This window comes from Xiphophorus maculatus, chromosome 21 (genome assembly GCF_002775205.1).
Source record: "Xiphophorus maculatus strain JP 163 A chromosome 21, X_maculatus-5.0-male, whole genome shotgun sequence".
In the NCBI taxonomy this organism is placed as follows: Eukaryota; Metazoa; Chordata; class Actinopteri; order Cyprinodontiformes; family Poeciliidae; genus Xiphophorus; species Xiphophorus maculatus.
Window position 1 is genome coordinate 23425590 of NC_036463.1, and position 20003 is coordinate 23445592.

General features: G+C 36.6%; 2 protein-coding genes across 2 annotated transcripts in view; both read right to left on the bottom strand.

Annotated features, from left to right (window-relative positions):
* Positions 1 to 20003, bottom strand: part of LOC111606292 (ribonuclease 3-like) — a 48928-nt gene that overhangs the window by 25316 nt on the left and 3609 nt on the right. The window lies entirely within an intron of this gene.
* Positions 7624 to 11224, bottom strand: LOC111606152 (melanocortin receptor 4-like). The gene has a single exon (XM_023325891.1). The coding sequence runs from the start codon at positions 10672 to 10674 to the stop codon at positions 9712 to 9714; it is 963 nt and encodes a 320-aa protein (XP_023181659.1). The 5' UTR covers positions 10675 to 11224; the 3' UTR covers positions 7624 to 9711.

A 20003-nucleotide genomic window follows, 5' to 3' on the forward strand; every position in this document is an offset into this window, starting at 1 on the left:
CTGGCTCCCAAACGGCTCTTTACTTCCTATTACCACCAGTTTTACTTTCTATAAACCGAGAACGACTGATTTATCAGAACCGCTGATAAAGAGATGGCATTCAGTTTCTAATCTGGAACAAACTTCAAGAAAACTGCAAAACAACCGAAACACTGAGCTACTTTCAATCAGGGTCTAAATTGTGACCCATGAAATAATCTGACCACAAGTCAAGAATGACCGAAACATTTGGAAATTGTCTTTTTCTTTTAATAACTCAAAAGTCGGTAGCCCTTTTTATATTTTGGATCTTCAAAAAAAATAAATTTTTAATGAAATTTACAGATTTCATTAAAAATTTGCTTATTGTTGACCAGGTAAAACTAATATCTTATTTTTGCTTATTGTTACCTTTCAAAAATAACGGCTTATGTTATTATGTTTTTTGCCAAAAAAAACAACGTGTACTGTTTAACTGCATTGTTGCTGAAATGTGCTGTACAAATAAACTTGACTTGATTGAAAAAACAAACCACTTGACCAAAAGTGCTGGAGTTCTGCTTGGGTTGCTAGGTAACGGGGCTATGCTTGGGTGGGGTTGCTAGGTAACCATGTAGTGCCCCTAGAATGTGACTCAACAATCTGAAGGCTTTTGAAAGAGATCATTTTCCAGGCAACAAAAACATTAACCTACTGCTAAAAAACAGGCGGATGTCTTTCTTTAGGTGATTGGGCTGTTTATGGAAGCAGTAGAAACTCAAATGGACGTATACAAACGTGGAGAAAGTGAATTGTTCAGAATAATTAAAATGTAAATTGGAAATCGACATGTTTCTACGTTTGCTGTGGAGTCACAAAATTAGCATCCAGTAATACATTTCATTTATCCAGAACAGTTTGGTGCTTTTTAGTATCTTCATATAAACACAAAACTCATGCAGCGTCCAAAGAATTGAAAATAGCTGGTGTCTATTACGAGAAAATAATAAATCAGATGTTTCTTCCTCCAGACACTTCACCCCATGGACAGGAGAGAAAAAGATAATTACCAGAGATTGAATCTTCTACAAAGATGAAATTTCTAAAGGGTCGCTGGCTTTTATTAGCGCCCCGGTACTTAACTGCTCACTTCAGCTCCAACGTAACATTAGTTGTTGCGCTGAAATCTACCGGGACTCGGCTGATTTTGATATGTGACGCTACAGCGTGGCAGAATCAAAGGCCGGACACATTAGTATTAACCGCCCGGCTCAGCCGTTCATGTCTGGAAATCTCATGAGATGTTCTGTGAATCAGCCGGGACAAACTCATTAAACTGTCTGATGAATGACATCAAGCTTCCATAAACTCCCTGTTATCAGACGTTTGATCCACCAGAGGCAGAAAAGTTCAAATTTTCCATTAAGAATTTGTCCAATTAATTCATTACAAGGATATCATGTCATTTTATTTAATTTGATTCATCTACATTGTTGTGGCTGATAATGGGAATGGAGTTAATTTGTAATGTGGGAATAAAGTAATTATTTTTCTAAGATTTTTAATATCTATTATTATATTTGACCTTTACTGTCTTGTTGATATCTAATTTCCAAGATGAAACAAAAATACAAAATACAAACAGCAACAATACATATACAAGTATTGTCTGTTGTTTCTTGTGAAAATATCTTAGTACAAAACTGACTTAAAAGTAACTTTTCAGCAAAATATAGGACATTTTTTAAGTCAATAAGTATTTAATATTGATGATAAAGTACTAAATCCATTGGCAGATTATTTAACTTATTACAAGAAATTTTCCCCATATAATAAGTGAAATAATCTGCCAAATGAACTAGGTACTCAATGCAGGGCATTCTGGGTAAATAGAAGTAAAACAAACATGCTAGTTTAGCGCTAATGGGAGAAATGTCTTTTAAAAGAGAAATCCTACAACTGCTAAAAGTTGATACCACTCCATTTTTGTTTACATTTTATGAAGATGGAAGTTGCGCTCAAGTGTCTTCTTCTTCAGAGGTTTTTGTGTTGTGTTCGTCAGGACCGGTGTGACTGAACCCCAAGACTCACTTATGTAATTGTAACACTGACTATGTGTTTACAGTTAATGAACTCGTAATAAAACCAGAGCTAGGTTCAGCTGCTGGAGTAGTGAGAAGTGTATTTTGAATTAATGACCACAGACCCGAAAAAAAAATTAAGTTAAAAACAGCCGGCTTATTATTTGTTGAAAGAACAATAAAGAATAAACAACAACAATGTTACACAAAATGACACAAATTCCAGAAAAAAAATAGTTTCCAGTTTCTTTCAGAATATTTTATAAATCTAAATTAAGGATACTATTTATTTTACCTAGGTTATAGTTCTATTTAAGTTCTAGTTAATACTAGTTATCTGTTTTAATTTACAGTTGGTTCTAATCTGTTTAATCTATTTTAGTTCTTTGGTGTTTCCCTTAAGGAGTTAAAAAAATAATAACAGCAAAACAACAACACAGCAGAACAAATTCAGCAAGGACAAGTCAAACTGTGCTTCAGACTGTGCAGTGCCCCTATAATGTGACTCAACAATCTGAAGGCTTTTGAAAGAGATCATTTTCCAGGCAACGAAAACATTAAGTGTCTTCTTCAGAGGTTTTTGTGTTGTGTTCGTCAGTTGTTTTTGGTGCAGCGCCCCCACAGGTGAGGAGAGGACGCTGCAAAGGGGTTTGATTCGTTTGACTCAGCGCAGTGTGAAAAAGAACCGCAGCAGCTGAACATGTAACAAATGTTGCAATTTTGGTCCCAAATTGAACCGAATCTACTGGACTATAAGGTTAGAGACACCACTTGTAAAGCTTTAAATCATTTCATCCAACAAATGTTTGCAGTTTTCATGTTCTGTCTTTCAAATCATAATTCTCCTCACTTCAATAATTTTCATTTTTATCGTTAGAGGCACTGACTAATGTTTTTGAACTTAAAACAATGTGATTTAGCCTTGATCTGTGTTTATGTGCAAATATTACTTGCTAATGACTCCATCACTGCTTGAATGTCTCTTGTTAGCGCTGGAATTAGTCTTATCGTGTTACTGCTACGTTGATTTGTGTCTGATTTTTCCTATAACAGGCAGATAAAACTGAAAGGACTGAAAATGGACCCTTCAGCCACTTGTGATATAACAGTGATTAACCACCTGCAGACTTAGCATTTTCACTCCACACAACAGCTGTCACCTCCCTGATAGAGGTGCATCGATTAGAACGGCTCCAACTCTGGTTCTGCTCCAACGAGGTTTATATCACATCCAAATGACTTTCACCACGCATTCACATTTCTGAGTGAAGAAATACTCTACAGTCTGGATGTGATTTATGTAAGAGATCCCTTATTGTAACCATGAAAGATTAAATGTTCAAACTAAATATGTTTATATGCACCTCTCTTCGTTTATAGGTAAGACTATGTGGAAAAATTAAATCATTTAAGACTCAGATTTTACCTACGATTCCAAGTTTGGAAACTTTGCCTTGATTCATTCTAGTTGTGGAAAGTTGCTATGAAAATCTGTTAGCTAACATCTACGCTCTTCCTTATCTCCACTCTTGAAAGTTCAGCCAAAAAGCAGCAAGAAAAATAATTGGCATTCCTGGATTGGCTGCTTCAATGATAGCCAGTAGCATGTCAAGTAGCTTTGCGTTGAGGTATTTCAGCTGTATTTTACATTTGCTTTATGAAAAAATCTCCAAATACTAAACTGCAAATAGGTGAGAGTTTACTCTGTGTGGTTATATACAGTAGACCACACTTTAAACCACATTTTGAAAAGTCAGCATGAACTTTACTAGCCCTGTGTTTTGTTTGTATGACATATCTTAAAAGTTTTTCCACCCAGTAGTCTAATAGACTCAATTCGGATACCAAAACCTCCACATTTGTTACATTTTCAGCTGCTGTGGTTCTCTTTCACACTGCACTGAGTCAAATGAACCAAACTCTTTGAAAAACCTGTTCCCCTCCTCGCCTGTGGGGGCGCTGCACCAAAAACAACTGAAGGAAAAGACATGAAAACATCTGAAGAAGAAACTGAGCGCAACTTCCTTCTTTACAAAATGCAAACAAAAATGGAGCGGCATTTGTAGGATTTCCTTTTTGTCTTTAGCAACTGCAGTCGGGGGACCATACAGAAGTGTTCCAAGGGCCACAAATGGCCCCCAGGCCACACTTTGGACACCCCTGTTCTAGACAAATGAACTAGAGTTTGATTAAAGTGAAATAAAAGGACCGGTGTGAAAGACTCACTTACGTAATACAAAGATTTAATCTAATTTAACCAAAAATGGTTAAGATTAAGCCTAATGATTATTACTATTTACGTCTTTAAATATGACACAAAATCATTTTCGGTTGCAGTCTGACAGGTTTGTATCAGGGAATTATCACTTTCTAACAAAGGACACTGCTTGTGCTTTCTTTCAGCAATCCAAATGAAAGCACTAATTGACCTTAACTGAGGCCCTGACTTGGAAATACATTCCAGCATTATTTGCCGTGGCTGGGGATGCCAGGCGCTGAGTCAACACGGACTAATTTAATGCAAGCAGCTTCGAGTACAAATCCCCAGAAGCACCATCTGATAAGAGCCGGAGGCAGCAGAGCACAAAACGATGAAATATCCTAAAAATAATACATTTTTCAGCCTTAAATCAAGCGTAAAGAATAACGCGGAGCCACAACGCGGTGGCGATCGGTGGTCCGATCTGCTGGTTCATTGGCTGTTTGGAAGGCAGTGAGGCGAGGCTCTGACTGATAACGCTGGTTGTGGCGTTTCTCTCCAGCACATCAGGATTCAGCAGGACTCCTGGCTTAAAGATGCTGTTTGATAAGTGACACCCTGAAGAGCCAGAGATGAAGCAGCTCACTGCTTCTGCACAGCTGTGAGAATCTGACCGTTTTTTAGACGGTTTGGTTTGTTTCTCACATCAATTTCATCATTTGCTCAACAGCTAGAGCGTTTCTCATAACAGTTATTTTTTTATTTCTTTATTATTGTTTTTAACAAATCATAAAAAAAGCAATGCTTTACACATAAGAATCAGTCATTTTAGCTACTGTACCTGTCCAAAAAGGAGTGAGGTTACTTTTTTAATTTCAACTCTTTATTACTATTCATTAATATACTTTTGTATCAAAATGTACGAGTATTTTGACACTATCATACATAGAAAACATAATTTATACACTCATATATATTTTATACTATATTTAACTGATTCATCTAAGAATATTCTGTTTTATTTTATTGTTTCTAGAACAAAAGTGCAAAACTATGTAGATAAACTGGGGTGTTTTATGCTCAGAATAGAAGATCAGTTCCTCAAAGAAATTGATTGATGTCAACAAAAGTGTCATTTTTAGCTATTTGTAAAATTCTGACACCATAAATGTAAATGTTTTCTTATCACTTACAAAATATTTATTATTTCATCACATATTATTTTGTATTTGTGTAAACTGAAAAAAATACAATTACTTGGCTCCTATAGGATTTTTTTCTCTCCAACTTTACAGTTAAATGGCACAGATATTTTGACTATGTCTATTTTTTATTCAATCTATTTTAAGTAGGAATAAAAATGGAGGTGTTGTAATTTAGTCCTAAATTTATTTTAAAAAATCTTTACAGGTACTTTTGTAGTTTAAATTATGCATATTACTTGAACATTTTAGCACACTGTCCAAATGTAGTAAAGAATGAACTCAACTTTAAACAAATTTCCATCTCTTGGTTCCAATAAGTCATAATTTTACCAAATTTTAGCCAAAGTTTTCAGATTTGTGCTCTGAAGAAGTGTTTATTTGTCGTGCTTTAACTTTGATAGTCTTTTGTTGTTCGTGATAGAGGGAACAAGTGAGTAAAGTTAGTAATAGATAAAAAGAATAAAGATGTTTTTCTTTCACCTGATAAAAACAAACATTCAAATCTTCATCCTCACCATAAACCCCGTTGCAGTGGAGGCTTAGGGTTTTGTTTATCCCCCCTGAGGGGCTTCTATGCTTCTGCCCTCCAAGAAATGTTTTTCAGCCTAAATGAGCAAAGTTTTGTATTTTCTTTCAGCTAAGTCTTCCTGATGGATTTGTTTCGTTCTGGGTGACCCAGCAGAGACCCTCAAATGCAAACAGCTTAGCTAACAAAGAAAATAGAAAACACCTCTCACAAGTAAAAGCTTTCAGACGACTTATCCAGCTATTAAAATATATTAATGTGGATAAAAGCTCTCCTGCTCCAAATCCCCCATATTGTAGATTACTGTGGGGATTTAAACTTAAAATCAAAATGAAGGAGGAATTTACAGGATGTAGAAAATATTTTGATAAATGTAACACTCTTTTAACAAAAGATTTTCAACATTAAATACATCAAAATAAATTATTCAGATGAATCTCACACAAAATAAACTTTATAGTTGTAGCCAAAACAATCAGAATAAAATAATATTTTTAACATATTTCTTAAAACTGTCACTATGTTGTGACAGTTTGTTATGAGACAGTTAATCTGTGAAAAGATCGATGTCCTCCACCTCTTCCCTGAGGTATTATTGTCGTCTGGAGAAATGCACCAAAAGCAACCAATCAGAGCCAGGAGGCGGGTCTTAGTGCTGCCAATCAACCTCACATACTCACTCTTAAATGTGATTGTGTCAGAGAAACGACTTAAACTGTTTATTTGCGGTCATTGGTCTACATACTAATAGGACCTAGCATTTATGATAGGTTATGCTGGCAGCTAGAGCAATGACAGACATCCTGGCCCTGATTGGTTGTTTCTAACCAAGCAGTGCTTTTCTGCAGATGGCAGTAGGACCACAGGGATGAGGAAGAGGAGCTAAAGCTGTCGTTTGCAGCCTGACCTGCAATAGCACCTTACAAAAGCCTTAAATTCAAGTATCTAAAATTAAGGCCTTAAAATGCCTTAAATCCAGGTAAAAAATGTAGTTTGGCCTTAAATACAATAATCACAGGTATTAAATTTTTGCCAGAATTGTCTAATCATGCGTAATCTATGGTTTTTCCCTCACATGCCTTTTCTGTCAGGCATAAGTTTGAGTCGTACGCAGACATCTGTATTATGTACTGTTGACTAGCTGAAACATTACCCTCGCTAGCTAGTTAGCATCTATGTTATTGCTGAAAAAGAAATATAACAAAGTCAGTTTTCCCGACTTTATTCTATTAACCTTTTCCAGTTCTGGGTGATTTTGCAATCTCTTTTTCTTGATCTACTAAGATGTTGCATCTGTTGCATTTTTAATTTCCTATCAACCAAAACTAATTTGAAATTGTCTTGACATTGGAAAGAATTCAATTTCTTGCTTCTGCCACTGCTTTAAAAGCATCACTGAAGGTTTTTCAGGTGCCATTCAAGGCTGTAAAGAAAGATAAAGCCAAATTAATTGGCTTTATCAGATTGAATAGCTGCAATATATAAAATCCTCCTGAAGACGAAGTGATTATTCATCACCTACAGAGATTTCTGGAAGCCATAATTTAATGGTTTGCGATCTGAAGGTTGGATTTCCTCCCAAACTGAAGGAAACGTTGAGTTTTATCTCAGTTTTGTGCAAAATCAGAGTAAAGTTACATACAGATCTGCGGCTCAGGTTGCATTATGATTTATTCAAGTCACAGCAGCAGTGATTCACAGTACGCACTGATGGGAAAAAAAATACAAAACATGTTTTTCAGTTGCATGAGTCACATGTCAGGCGGAGCTGATAAGACACCCTGTTTACATCTATTCTCTTGTGCATTTTGTGAGCGTTTGAATGCAATTCAAGTTTACAGAGGTGCACATTAAAAAGGCAACACTTAAAACATCAAAACTGTACATAATCTTTTTTTTCTGAGACACTTTCATACAGAATACGGTTTCTTTTTATATCACAGTGCAACACCATTAAGGCAAAGATTTAAAAAAGCAGCAGGTCAGACACACAGAGAAAACCTACATTAATTATACTCCTCCCTTTCACACAAACACACTGAAAAATAGACTTACTTATAACCACATGCTTAAAGGTGCCAGTGTGAATAACTCAAATGTGCAAATTTACACAAATACTTACACAAACTTACAAGAGCGTAGATCAGAAACAAGCAGATTTTTTTTTACCCTGTTTGAACCTGTGAATGGTGCCATCAAATATTTCTGATTATTTTTTTAGCTCAACATTGTGCTAAAAAACTTTTTTTGACAACTTTTAACTTAATGACATTACTTTTTTGCCTGAGGGTTTGAAGTAAACAATTCTTATTTGGTACTGAAAGTCTGCTATAAAAGAAAATAGTTTAATAATAAAGTTTAGCTGATTTGTGCTGGAAAGAGACCAATACTGTTCTTGAAATTTGTGCTGTGATGAAATCAAAGCGGTGGGTATACTTCCGCTAACCTGCTAATGTGCTAATTAGCGCATTGCAATTAGCACAATCACATTATAATTAGCTCTGCTATTAATAGCAGAGCTAATATTTCGTTTAGCACCTTTGCTAAACTTGCAAACATTTAGCACACCTAGCTTCCTTTAACTGAATTAAGTTTTAAAACACTAATTTATTTGGCTGTTTTGTAAACTTTCAGTTGAATAAAGGTGACCAAAAATGAAAAAAAAAAAGCGAGTACAGGAGAGGGCGTGATTGGTCGACGATGAAGGGACGCTATTGGCTTACAATGTGTCATGTGACAATCTGTGATTGGTCGACTCAGTGATAAAATGCTAAACATAGCATTGAGTAATTCTGCAGTATTTTATTGTTTTTAGCTTTAGCGCTTCAGAATTAGCTTCCATGTTGGTTTAGCTCTAAGATGAACTTCATGAATAATGTTGTAGAGTTTAAATTTATTCAAAAACATCTGGAAAGCAGCAAGACGTCATCACACAGATTCACCCCTTTGGTAAACAGAATTACAATCCTCTTTCTTTCTTTAGCCTCTTCATTGACATATACATTAATGTTATCATTGAATAAAAATATCTTTGACAGCTATGTACAGAAATGCTATGATAACCTTATGAAGCAATAGGCCTCTTTTTATGGCAATATCATGGTTGTGTCAGTAAACAATGGTATGATTACCTTTTAAGGCATTATTTTTATCCTTGATTACATCATAAGGCAAAGTTATGGTTGCCTCAGAAATCAATGGTGTGATTAATTTAAAGAGAAAAACTCGCCTTATAAGACAGAGTTGTGATTGCAGGATTACCTTATAAGGGTAAGTTATAATTATAATGTAATGATCGCTTTATAATGCAATACTGTGGTTGCCTTATAAGGTATGATCACCTTATAAGTCAATATTATGATTACAGTTAAGAGTAATGTCATTATCACCTTATGTGGCGATGCTATAAAGTCCTACCCCAATGGTTCCATGTTCAAAAACCAATGGAGACATAAAGTAATCTCAGTTGTAACAAAGTTAGTCTCTTATCTCATTCTTAGCTGTCTAATGTGCTTTAAAAACATCATATGCCGAAGCATTTTCAATCTGTGCTGCTGCAAAACTGACATTTCAGGCTCTTCATCCTTTTAGATTCACAACATTGTGGACTGCAGACAAATCCTCTGTTAGCCAACCGTCTAATCAACCCCACTTATCCTGCAGACCTGGAGATTTGCACTGCACACAGATTACAGATGAACTACCTGGAGCGTCTCACAGAAAGCTAATACACCAGAGAGCCTATGAGCAGCAGAAGATCTCCTTAAAGGTCTTCCTCATCTCCTGGCTGCGAAAAGCATAGATGATGGGGTCGATGATGGAGTTGCACATGATGAGGATGAGGTACATGTTGAAGTGCGACATGAAGCAGGTGCAGTAGGGGTTCCTGGGGCAGGTGATCATCAGGATGAGGTGCAGAAAGAAGGGCGCCCAGCACACCACAAACACCCCCAGCAGGATGGTGAGGGTGATGGCGCCCTTCATGTTGGCGCGCTGCTGGATGGGCGCGTTGCCCGGCAGGGCACCGATGCGCTTCATGTGCTGGCGCGCCAGCAGGAACATGTGAACGTAGAGCGACGCCATGAGGACCAGCATGGTGAAGAACATGGTGATGAGGCAGATGAGCACCATGGTGCTCTCCGAGTAGATGATGAACAGGATGCCAGAGACGGTGCAGCACGTCCAGATGCTGGCGATGACCAGCAACGCCCGCCGGATGGTGACGATGTTGTGGTACCGCAGGGCGTAGAAGATGGTGATGTAGCGGTCGATGGCGATGGCGAGCAAGCTGCAGATGGAGGCGAGCAGAGAGCTGCAGATCATGGAGTCGAACACGTTGTCCATGCTTTTGATGAACGTGACGGGGATGGTGAGGCTGCCGCCGTTGATCAGCTCTATGACGATCGTCTCCGAGGCGTTGGAGACGCTGACCAGCATGTCAGCAACCGCCAGGCTACAGATGAAGAAGTACATCGGGGAATGGAGGTTCTTGTTCTTGATGATGGCGGCGATCACCAGGATGTTCTCCAGCAGGCTGATGATGCCCAAAGTGAGGAAGACCTCGGTGGAAATCGGCAGCTGCTCGTAGCAGCCAGCAGAGGAATCCTTCTCCTCTCCGGAAACGTCTTTCTCTGGCAGAGTTCCCAGGTGCAGGCTCTGGTTCAGGCAGCATGGGATCAAGCCTTGCTGAGCCGTGGAGTTCATCTTTACTTCTTCTCTTTGTTACAGCCAGTCCTGAATGGGTTAAGATTTGGGTAAGTGTCACCTTTATTTATAACTGATTCTATGATTCTGTTTGGTAAATTTCTGTTGTCCATGTTCTTAGTCCATGATGTATCCTGGCAGCTTCATGCGCATGAAAACTCTGTCCATGAAGAAGCTGAGGAGGAAACTGACGAAGCCGATGAAAAGCAGCAGGAAACGATTCAGTTTGGGAATGTTTGGAGCGGTCCAGGATTATCTCAGCTGTTTCTTTTTCCCATTTTCATCTTTCAGCTCCTCCTCAAGCACCAAAAACAATCCTGTTGCTCTGGTTTCAGTGAAACGACGTGAGGAAGAAAAGTGGAGGAGAAACGGTGAAAGGGTGAAAAATAATCAGCCGGATTCAGAGCAGCAGAGCGCAGCGGCTGGCTGTGTGACCGATCATCACTTCTCAGCCACTGTGGTCTTATCCTGGTCTCACTTTCTCTCCCTCTGCTTATGTACTACCGCACACACACACACACACACACACACACACCCTCAGCCCATCCCACCCTCACAAATAAAGTGGGAGATGTAGGAGGAGCAAAGTTTAGGCTGATGCATTACTCAAGGTTTTGTCATTGAAACGAATTTGTTGCCATGTTTGAAACTTTTCAGGACTGAAGAGAGTAAAACTATTATTTTATTTTATTTGGTTTATGAATGAATAAATAATAATCATTCAGCTGCTGGATGATTTTTATAGAAGAAGCTTGTTCGTATTTTCAATTAGTGATGTGCAGAAACCAACACTGCTTTTAATTACTATATCACTTATTATACTTATTATAAAATCGGTTCTAACAGGAGGAATAAACTTGGGTTATGTTCTCTGAATACATCTGAATTATTCATTTAATCTTAGCAAACAATAGACACTAACATGCATTACTGTATGGCCAATGCAAATTACTTAGCACTCTTGAAATACGACAATACTAACTTACAAGTACCTTTTCAGCAATATAGGAGTTTGTTTTAAGTCAGTAATTCCTTAATATTGATGAAAAAGTTCTAGTTCCATCTGCAGATTATTTCACTTATAACAAGAGATTTTTTTCCATTATATAAGTAAAATAATTTCCCAATGGAATATTAAGGATATTAAGGAATATTTGACTTAAAATAAGTGCCTACATCTTGCTTAAAAGTTATATGTAAGTTAATTTTGTCTTATTTCAAGTGTACCAAGATATCTGCACTAGAAACTAGATAAAAAAAATTCTTGGTAAGACTTTCTGTTTTTGCAGTGAAGAGTCTCAACAAAGGTTATGTTTTACAGCAGATAAATCCGACCCATATCCAATGATCTGTGGAATAATTTAGGATATATATTGAATAGATTTCAAAGCAATAAAAAAACCTATTAATAAATACAGCTGTACAGATTTCTATCTCAGCTGCTACTAGATTCTTAGCAGCTAATGCTAAGTGGTTAGCAACTTGTTCAATTTCAACGGTCTGTTTACCCTCAACAGAGTGGTCAACGTAACAACAAAATAGGATTTTTCTTTATTTATAGCATCACAAAATCGACCTTATTGAGGTTTAAAGAGCTAATTAGAACTACGTCCTTCTTTGTGGGGAAACACTTCGTCTTCCACTTGTTACACTGGGAACAATTCACAAATTAAGCGTTTGTGAGTGGTTTCCACAACCTGACACATCAGAGACTAATTTTGGTGGAAACAATTAGCTAGCCAGGTCTTCTTGTCCCACATTAGTGTCTGACCCCACATATGCTTTGTTGGAGGAAGAATCAAGAACTGAGATCAACACAAATTCCTTTTCTTTATTTTATTCTATATGCTGAAAATCCCAACAGCTATAATTTCTCCAGGCAGCCATTTTGTCTGGAGAACAGCAGTAAAAACTGACTCTTGTCAAACTGAGTTACCTGAAAGGTAACAACAGGATCACAGGTTACTCCTTTTACTGAGCTCCTTTACAAGAATAAAATAAAAAATATGAACTATTGATCATTTTGGAGCTTTATTTCCCGACAGCTATCCTCTCCTGACTGCGATTGTTGTGACAGCTAGCTCAAAGCGGATGAACTCCATCAGATCTCATTATGTTTACTGCTGTTTGTATTGAAGATCTGCTCTACAGAGAGCCGTGTTATGATTGTGTGCGTGTTTTAAAAACACTAAAGAAATCTGTTGAATGTTCTCAAGAGATATAGATTGGAGGAGCAATTAGAAACCTGTCAGACTGCAGTGAAAAAGCAACAGGTTTCCTGGAAAGACAAGGCTTTTACTAACAACCTGCCGGATCACGCCAGCCTTTAATGCTCGGAAAATGTCAGCCTTTGTGCAATACAGAATTAAACCAGCTTAAAAAGCTCCAGAGAAAATGAGGTTTTTGGAGGAAGTCATGCCAACAGGATTCAATAATAAAATCTACCAAATAGTTTCAAAAAATCTAAATTGAAGCCTTGAAGCCCAATAACTTTAAATTGATAATCAAATGTCTAAGTTAACATTAAAAATCTTCAATATGAAGCTATATTTTACTCGTCATATTAATAAAATAAATTTTGAGATATATTTTTATTATTATTACTTTATGTAATCACCGCAATTTTCTTAGTTCTGAATAAAAATAAAATATACTCAATACTTTCTTAACCACAACCGTCTCTCTCCAACTCAATATACTTTTATTATTTTTTTTAAAAACTTGTTTTTTTACATCTTCACTGAACAATGACGCACACTGATGACATGTCAGCTTGTTTTTCCATCTTCTGGGCATCTCATTTATTTTCTGCCTAAATCAGATCTCTGTGATTCACTACATGTTCCCTAATATATTTAGCTCCCAAAAAATGTGCCTGTTTCTGTGTTACTCATTTTACACAAGGGAACAAATAATAAACTGGATTTTTTTTTTTTTGAGTTTAGAAAAATGTCTCGAGTTTATCTTTCCTGCTTAAAATACCTGAAAGTTTTTGTTTAATTTGATGCAAATAAATAGGAAACTGATTGTTTGGTCACAAAAATACAAAACCAAATAGCAAAATATTGCTTTAAGATTGTTGATTATATTTCAAAAAGTTAAAAAAAGAAAGGAAATGAGGGAACAGATGCCCATAAATGTACTTCGAAATCCAACATGGCTGTCTTACACATAAAGACTGTAGTAATTTTTTTTTCTTCTAGTTCTTTTCAAATTAAACTTGTAATACATAATATCTCATAACCTCTACTTGCATAATGCTTGTGTGCGTAAAATGCAAGAGAGAAACAATATTAGCAAGTGCTGCTAATCGTAGCTGGCAACAATGAAACAATTAAAGTCGTTTTCTATGTGTAGAAAACTATACATAGTTCCTGCAAGGCTAAATTGCGCCATCTTGGCAGGCAAGGTCAGTGCAAAGTATAGATGAACCATGGCCTCAAGACCAACAAAAAGAAGGTTTATGGGGACTCTTAACCAATGTGCAAGAAAAAGACATATCAACAAAATGGCTGCTGTTGGTATCGACCCGCATGAGGCAGAGAATGGAAACATGTCAGACGATGTGGACAATCTGCCTCTGATCTCCTGCTATGACATAGTTCACTATTTAATGAACATGAAGAGTGTTTATACCATGGAGGAGCTTCACAGAAATCCATGGATGCAAACGATCAGCATTTAAACGGATTTATAAAGGATGTAACAACAAGGTTCTGGTGACTGGCAGAGTACATGTAGCAACAAACAGGCTACATGTCCGTCTTAGCTAGCAGATAAAAGCTACATTAGCTAAGCTAATTTTGCTACTAAGTACAAATATGACTGATAATTATCTCAGTATTACACAGAGGTGGGTAGAGAACTCACATACTGTAATTGAGTAATAGTTGTTATATTGTTCATAAGTTCATAAGAATGAGCCGAGAGCTAGCTCTAAGCCTGTAGCTTATTTATTGTTGTCATAGCAACTGCCATGACAGTTAACTACAAAGTTCCCAGATCTATGTATTTAAATATAAGTATTTGGAAAATGTATTTGCAAATAGCTGGAGATTATAAAATATCCCCATGGATTCGGTTAGCTGGGTGTCGTTCAAAAATATCCATCTAGATAAAAAATACCACCATTGTGTTTAAGTTCTTCTTTGATGACTCTTGTTTGCAGATTTATTTAGAGCAGGATGTCATTTGCATAGCAGAGGAACCGAAGGTTGAAATGGCACGAGATGAAACCAAGCTGCCCAAGGACTAAGCTCTGAGGAACAGCAGAAGTAAGAGGAGAAGTGGGAACAGAAAGTTTGATAGGAAGTTTCTAAAACACTCAGACAAAGCTGTCTGGCAACAACAACCTTAATACATGCAAAGTAATTTAAATTCTCTTTCTAATTTTGAGTCTTCAGCGGGTCTAGATGCCTGAATACGATAAGTCGCTGCCATAATCAACCATATCTTCCTGTTAAGGTGAAGGTGTTACCATGGAGACAAAATAAGCCTCTGTACACGCTGCAACTCAGTAGTAGCACACAGTAGTAACTGTGTGCTACTGGTACTGTTGGGCCTACAGAATGCTACATTCATCAGATAAACCTTAACTCTGACGTTTAGATTGGGCGTTCCCACCATGTTGGACTGAATACCAGCCAGCAGATCATATTGTTCATGACTTCTAACTGAAGATCCATTTGTGATGTGATTTTTCTGACTGGTCAGGCCTGCAGCAGCCGGTGGTGCTCCGGTTTCAGAGCGCTCTCCCTCCACTCTGCAAGACACTCGTGTTGCTGCTCAGAAACAACTCAGATCATCAAAGACGGGAGAAGAGAATAAATGCATCAAAGCAAAACAGCTGCTAAAGCTGCTCAGGCTTTCAGCTGCTGCTGTTTTTCCAAAGAGAGAACAAACCACTTCACAAACTCAAAACATCTGCTGGTTTCTTTATCCTGATCATATTGGGATGTACGTCTTTTAAACTGGAACAAAACAGCATTGTTGTGTTTTCTTTTATGTAGTTTCTCAGTTCCTCCCATTTGAAACACATGAGTGTGTGGCTTTTGGTTTTTTATTATAATTATTTTAAATGTACAAAAAGCAAAGAGGAAGACGAGACTTTCATCCACAGCTACTGATAATCTTCTGCATGGCCGTTACAATAACTACAGTAACTCTTTGTAGAATTTGAATTACTAAGAGTTACAATAACATTTAATTTACATTAAAGTAGTTTAAAGTTAAATTGAATTTGAATTACTGAGTCTGGTCTGTGTTGGTCCATTAACTGCAGAGTTTTGCACATTAAAATTATAAAAATAAATCTGTTTAATGGAAACTACAATGTTTTGCTAAAAAGTTTATAAGCTTTTTGGCCGTCTCAAAATATTTTTATTTTGCAAAATTGCAATGAAAACAGTTTTCTCGCATCAGATGAATCACATGATCAACAGCAGGATGTTACTACTGCTGGAAATGCAGAAGAAGACGACAGGAAGTAGTAGGATGATGAATATATGTCATATAACTGTTTACATTCGTCGCTGCCATGATTTTTAATAACTTATTGCGTGAACGACCTTATTCACATGTGATTTAATTTATTTTTCTTATGTAATGGACACTCTACAATTGCAAAATTGTGTTTTTTACGCTAGAATATAGAAAAAGATTTTCACACATTTGGAATGGAAACACAGTTACTGTATGGTTTGGCTCATCCATCCTGCTGATTATCAGAACTGACTTTCCTTCCATGTTTTATTTTAATTCTCCTAAAACTTAGTTATTTATACTTAATGTATATAAGCTGCTGAATGTGTAGAAAAATGCAATTTATGCACAAAATCCTGGCCAATAATGTTGATTTTGATAAGTGGGGTTTATACTGAAAACAACTTTCAAGTTGGTTACCACTACCCTGATTCTCTAAAATCCTCACAAACACCATTTATATCTAAAAGACCCTCAAAGCCTGTTCTGTGGAGACTGAAAAAAACTTTAAAACTTTTAAAAGAAGCTAAAAACTCCAGCACTCTGATTCACTCACAGCTACATTTTACAAAGAAAGAGTTACAGAATTAAAAAAGTCATTTAATCGCTCACTACATACTAAATACTAAGGAACTTTACATTTGGTTGGAGCTCAAACGTTCATCCATTCACAGATTCCCAAACATAGACGATGATTTCTGAAAACAAAAAAGCCAAGCGCCAAACCAAGGCTATTTCTGTTTTAATGCAAGGCCTTTTTAAATCTGTTTCCATGGCAAACCTGCAAAGACATGCAGAAAATAAAACCTTGAATTCATTGTTGACACCTGAATATCAACCTCAGATTGTTGCCTTTTAAACAGGAATTTGGGATTAAAATATTTGTCACATAGAAAGACTCAAATTTCTACCTTTGCAAGGAAGCAGATATTCCAAACATGATGGCAGTAAGCACAGTTGTTTTTGAGAGATATTGTGAGTTAATGCATTAACATTCCTTCAACCAGACAAAACTTCTGTATGAATCTTTAATTTTCAATTGAGCAACCTGCGAGGTTCCTGTATTATATTTTATAAACGCATCTAATTATGTGAGAAAACCAAAATTTTCTGTTTATTCAGTCAGTATTTAATACAGCTGACAAAAATAATCAAAACATTTAGCAATAGAGAACTCAAGTTTTGTAAGAAAATGGCCACTTAATAAGATCTACAAGATCAATTAACTTTAGATTAAATAATTAATCGATCATTTTCCATCTCCTCTCTTGTCGATCCTGTTGTGTTAGCAAATATTTCTAAATATACTTATTTGGGATGACTAAAGGAAGATTATTTAGTAAAAACAGTTAATTTATAAACTATATAAATATTTTTTCCAGCTCAAGAGGTTTAGCAGTAAAATATGTCCTGAATAACGAAGCATGCTGACGGATTTTAATTTAGATTTTGAAGAGATTAAGTTTATGAAAGCTGTTAATCTTTGTCTTGCAAAACAGAAGCAGAACAATGAAATGAAGTTAGTGATTTAATCCCTCTGCTTCTTCAAATATCCTCTCTGTGATTTATGAAGGTTTCCAGCAAAATGCAATAAAAAAAAAAAAAAATCCCCAGAAAAAAAAGAAACGATTCCGAGTGGAATTTGATAGGAGAAGCAATTTGAACGTTTGCTAAATGATTACACTTCACTGGAGCTGCAGAGATATGAGGAAACATTCTTGTAGATTCAGGGATGATGTTTTTATTTCCTAATAAAGGAAACATCGTTGACCTTCCCAGGCTGGTGGAGAGAAAGCAGCACTTGGTTTCTGAGTGTCTCCTGATTACAGAGAGCGAAACCTCGCCGACTTCTTCCTGAAAGGTCGGGTCAGAAATCATCGCTACGCTGCTGGCTGCTGATCTACGATCTCAGGAAACAAGCTGAGTGAAACACAAATTGAAACGTCGTTTCTCTGAACTGACAAAGTTAGAGAAACAACATCCGCTGTTTAGACCAGTAAATGGATTCGGAAATAACGAAAACATTCAGAGGAATAGAGGGAAATAAGGGTTTTTTCTACTGATTCTGAAGCAATAAAGTCAAAGCAACCTGTGAAAATGAAATCATTTTATAAGTAAAATGTTCAAGATGAAGAGTTTTGTTAATGTGTAACGCAAAATTACCATTTACTGACTCTTAAAACTGACCTTTGTATTTGTCTTTGATTCTAGCTTGTTTTAAAATCAATACGTTTTAGCCAATCGTATTGATTAGCATAGCTACTTGCAGAGTTTTGCAAAAAAAATTGCAGTTTTTAAAAATAAAGCTTCAAAACACTTTATTTTTAAAAAGGTTTGTCACAAAAGTAATAATTTAGGTTTTACATTTGAATGAGCAAACCTAATTTTTCTAGACATAAAACAACAAACATGACCAACTAGAAGTTGAAGCAAATTTGATTTTTTTCCTTGTGGAGGAAGATAAAGAGACAGAATCCGGAGTATTTCAGAAAACAGCTGGGAAACGCATTTAGATCAGCTTTTAGAGGCTTTTCTGCTTCCTGCGTTTGAATTGTTCCAGCAGTGTGGTGCCGTCTGAGTGGATCTCGTCCTTCCTGTTTTGTTTTTCCTGCAGCTAAACTCGGCTTTGGCTCAGCAGCAGGACGTCAGGTCTCGCTGATGATGATGTTGTTCAAACAGAGACTGCAAAAACAAACCAACCAACGCAAATCGAGTCTGGTCATTTCGACCTCACAAACACACTGCAGAAGAAATTATGTTTCTGAACATCTGCTACCTGGAAACACTGGGCTCATATTGTTCCATTTGTTGAAAACTAAAGCATCTTCCTCTGTAGATATTAAGAGAGGCTGTTACTCAGGGATGTAATTAAACCTTTTGATTTCCAACATGCAGGTGTTCCTGATTGATAGACTGTCATTATTTGTGTGTAGCTGCAGCATCATTAGTATTCTAACAAGGCTAAAACACAATTAGTGCCGAGACAAAGCATCAATAATTACATTTCTAAGTAATTACCTTGGACTCGTTATCAGTTTAGTTTGTGACTCCTCATTTGGAGCTGAGTGACTCAGGAGTTTGCTGGTTTTCCCGTTTGTGAGATGAGTGAGGATGAGGAGCAGAAATTCATCCTGAAATCAGGCGAAAGGCAGGAAGGATTCCCCACTGCAGCAACACAAACAGTCTGCTGCACCGTGTCTCTAAGTCAATATTGTGCTTTTTTATTTCAATTAGGGAAAAAACTAATTTGTGTTCATGTTATGACTATTGTTTTCAGTTTAACCCAATTATGATGATACAATTTTGGATTTTGGTCACATAAAAATAATTCTGGTGTTTGACTTTTGTTCACATTATTGAACAGAAGCTTTAAAATCTGCTGAATTATGTGAAAACTTTTAACTGACTGAACAGATGGATGGATGAATGGATGGATGGATGGATGGATGGATGAACTGATAAATGGATGGATGAACTAATTGATAAATAGGTCATGTTTAATTGAATAGATATAATTTTTATACAACAGAAAAGGCGACCAACTCCAGTAACTAAAATATTTTCCCATATCAGATCTTAAAAATAACCAGAAGTCCATATTTTCCAGACATCATGATGAATATTTTCATCAATGATCCAGCAGTTTTAGTCGTTTTAGACACTAAATAAATATTCATGTAAATATTCTGTATTATTTGTTCCTGCTGCTGGACGTTATTCCGTCTCCCGTTGAGCAGGAAACTCATTTCCTCCAGCAGCCTGTAAACGAGGAGGCGATGCTGCATCTTGTGAGCCGCCAGAGAATAACTCTGAATTGATTATTTGAGAATGAACCAAGCAGCTGTTCA

What these genes read in the sequence shown, in the direction of transcription:
- LOC111606152 (XM_023325891.1), bottom strand. Translation starts at nt 10,674, where the DNA reads ATGAACTCCACGGCTCAGCAAGGCTTGATCCCATGCTGCCTGAACCAG.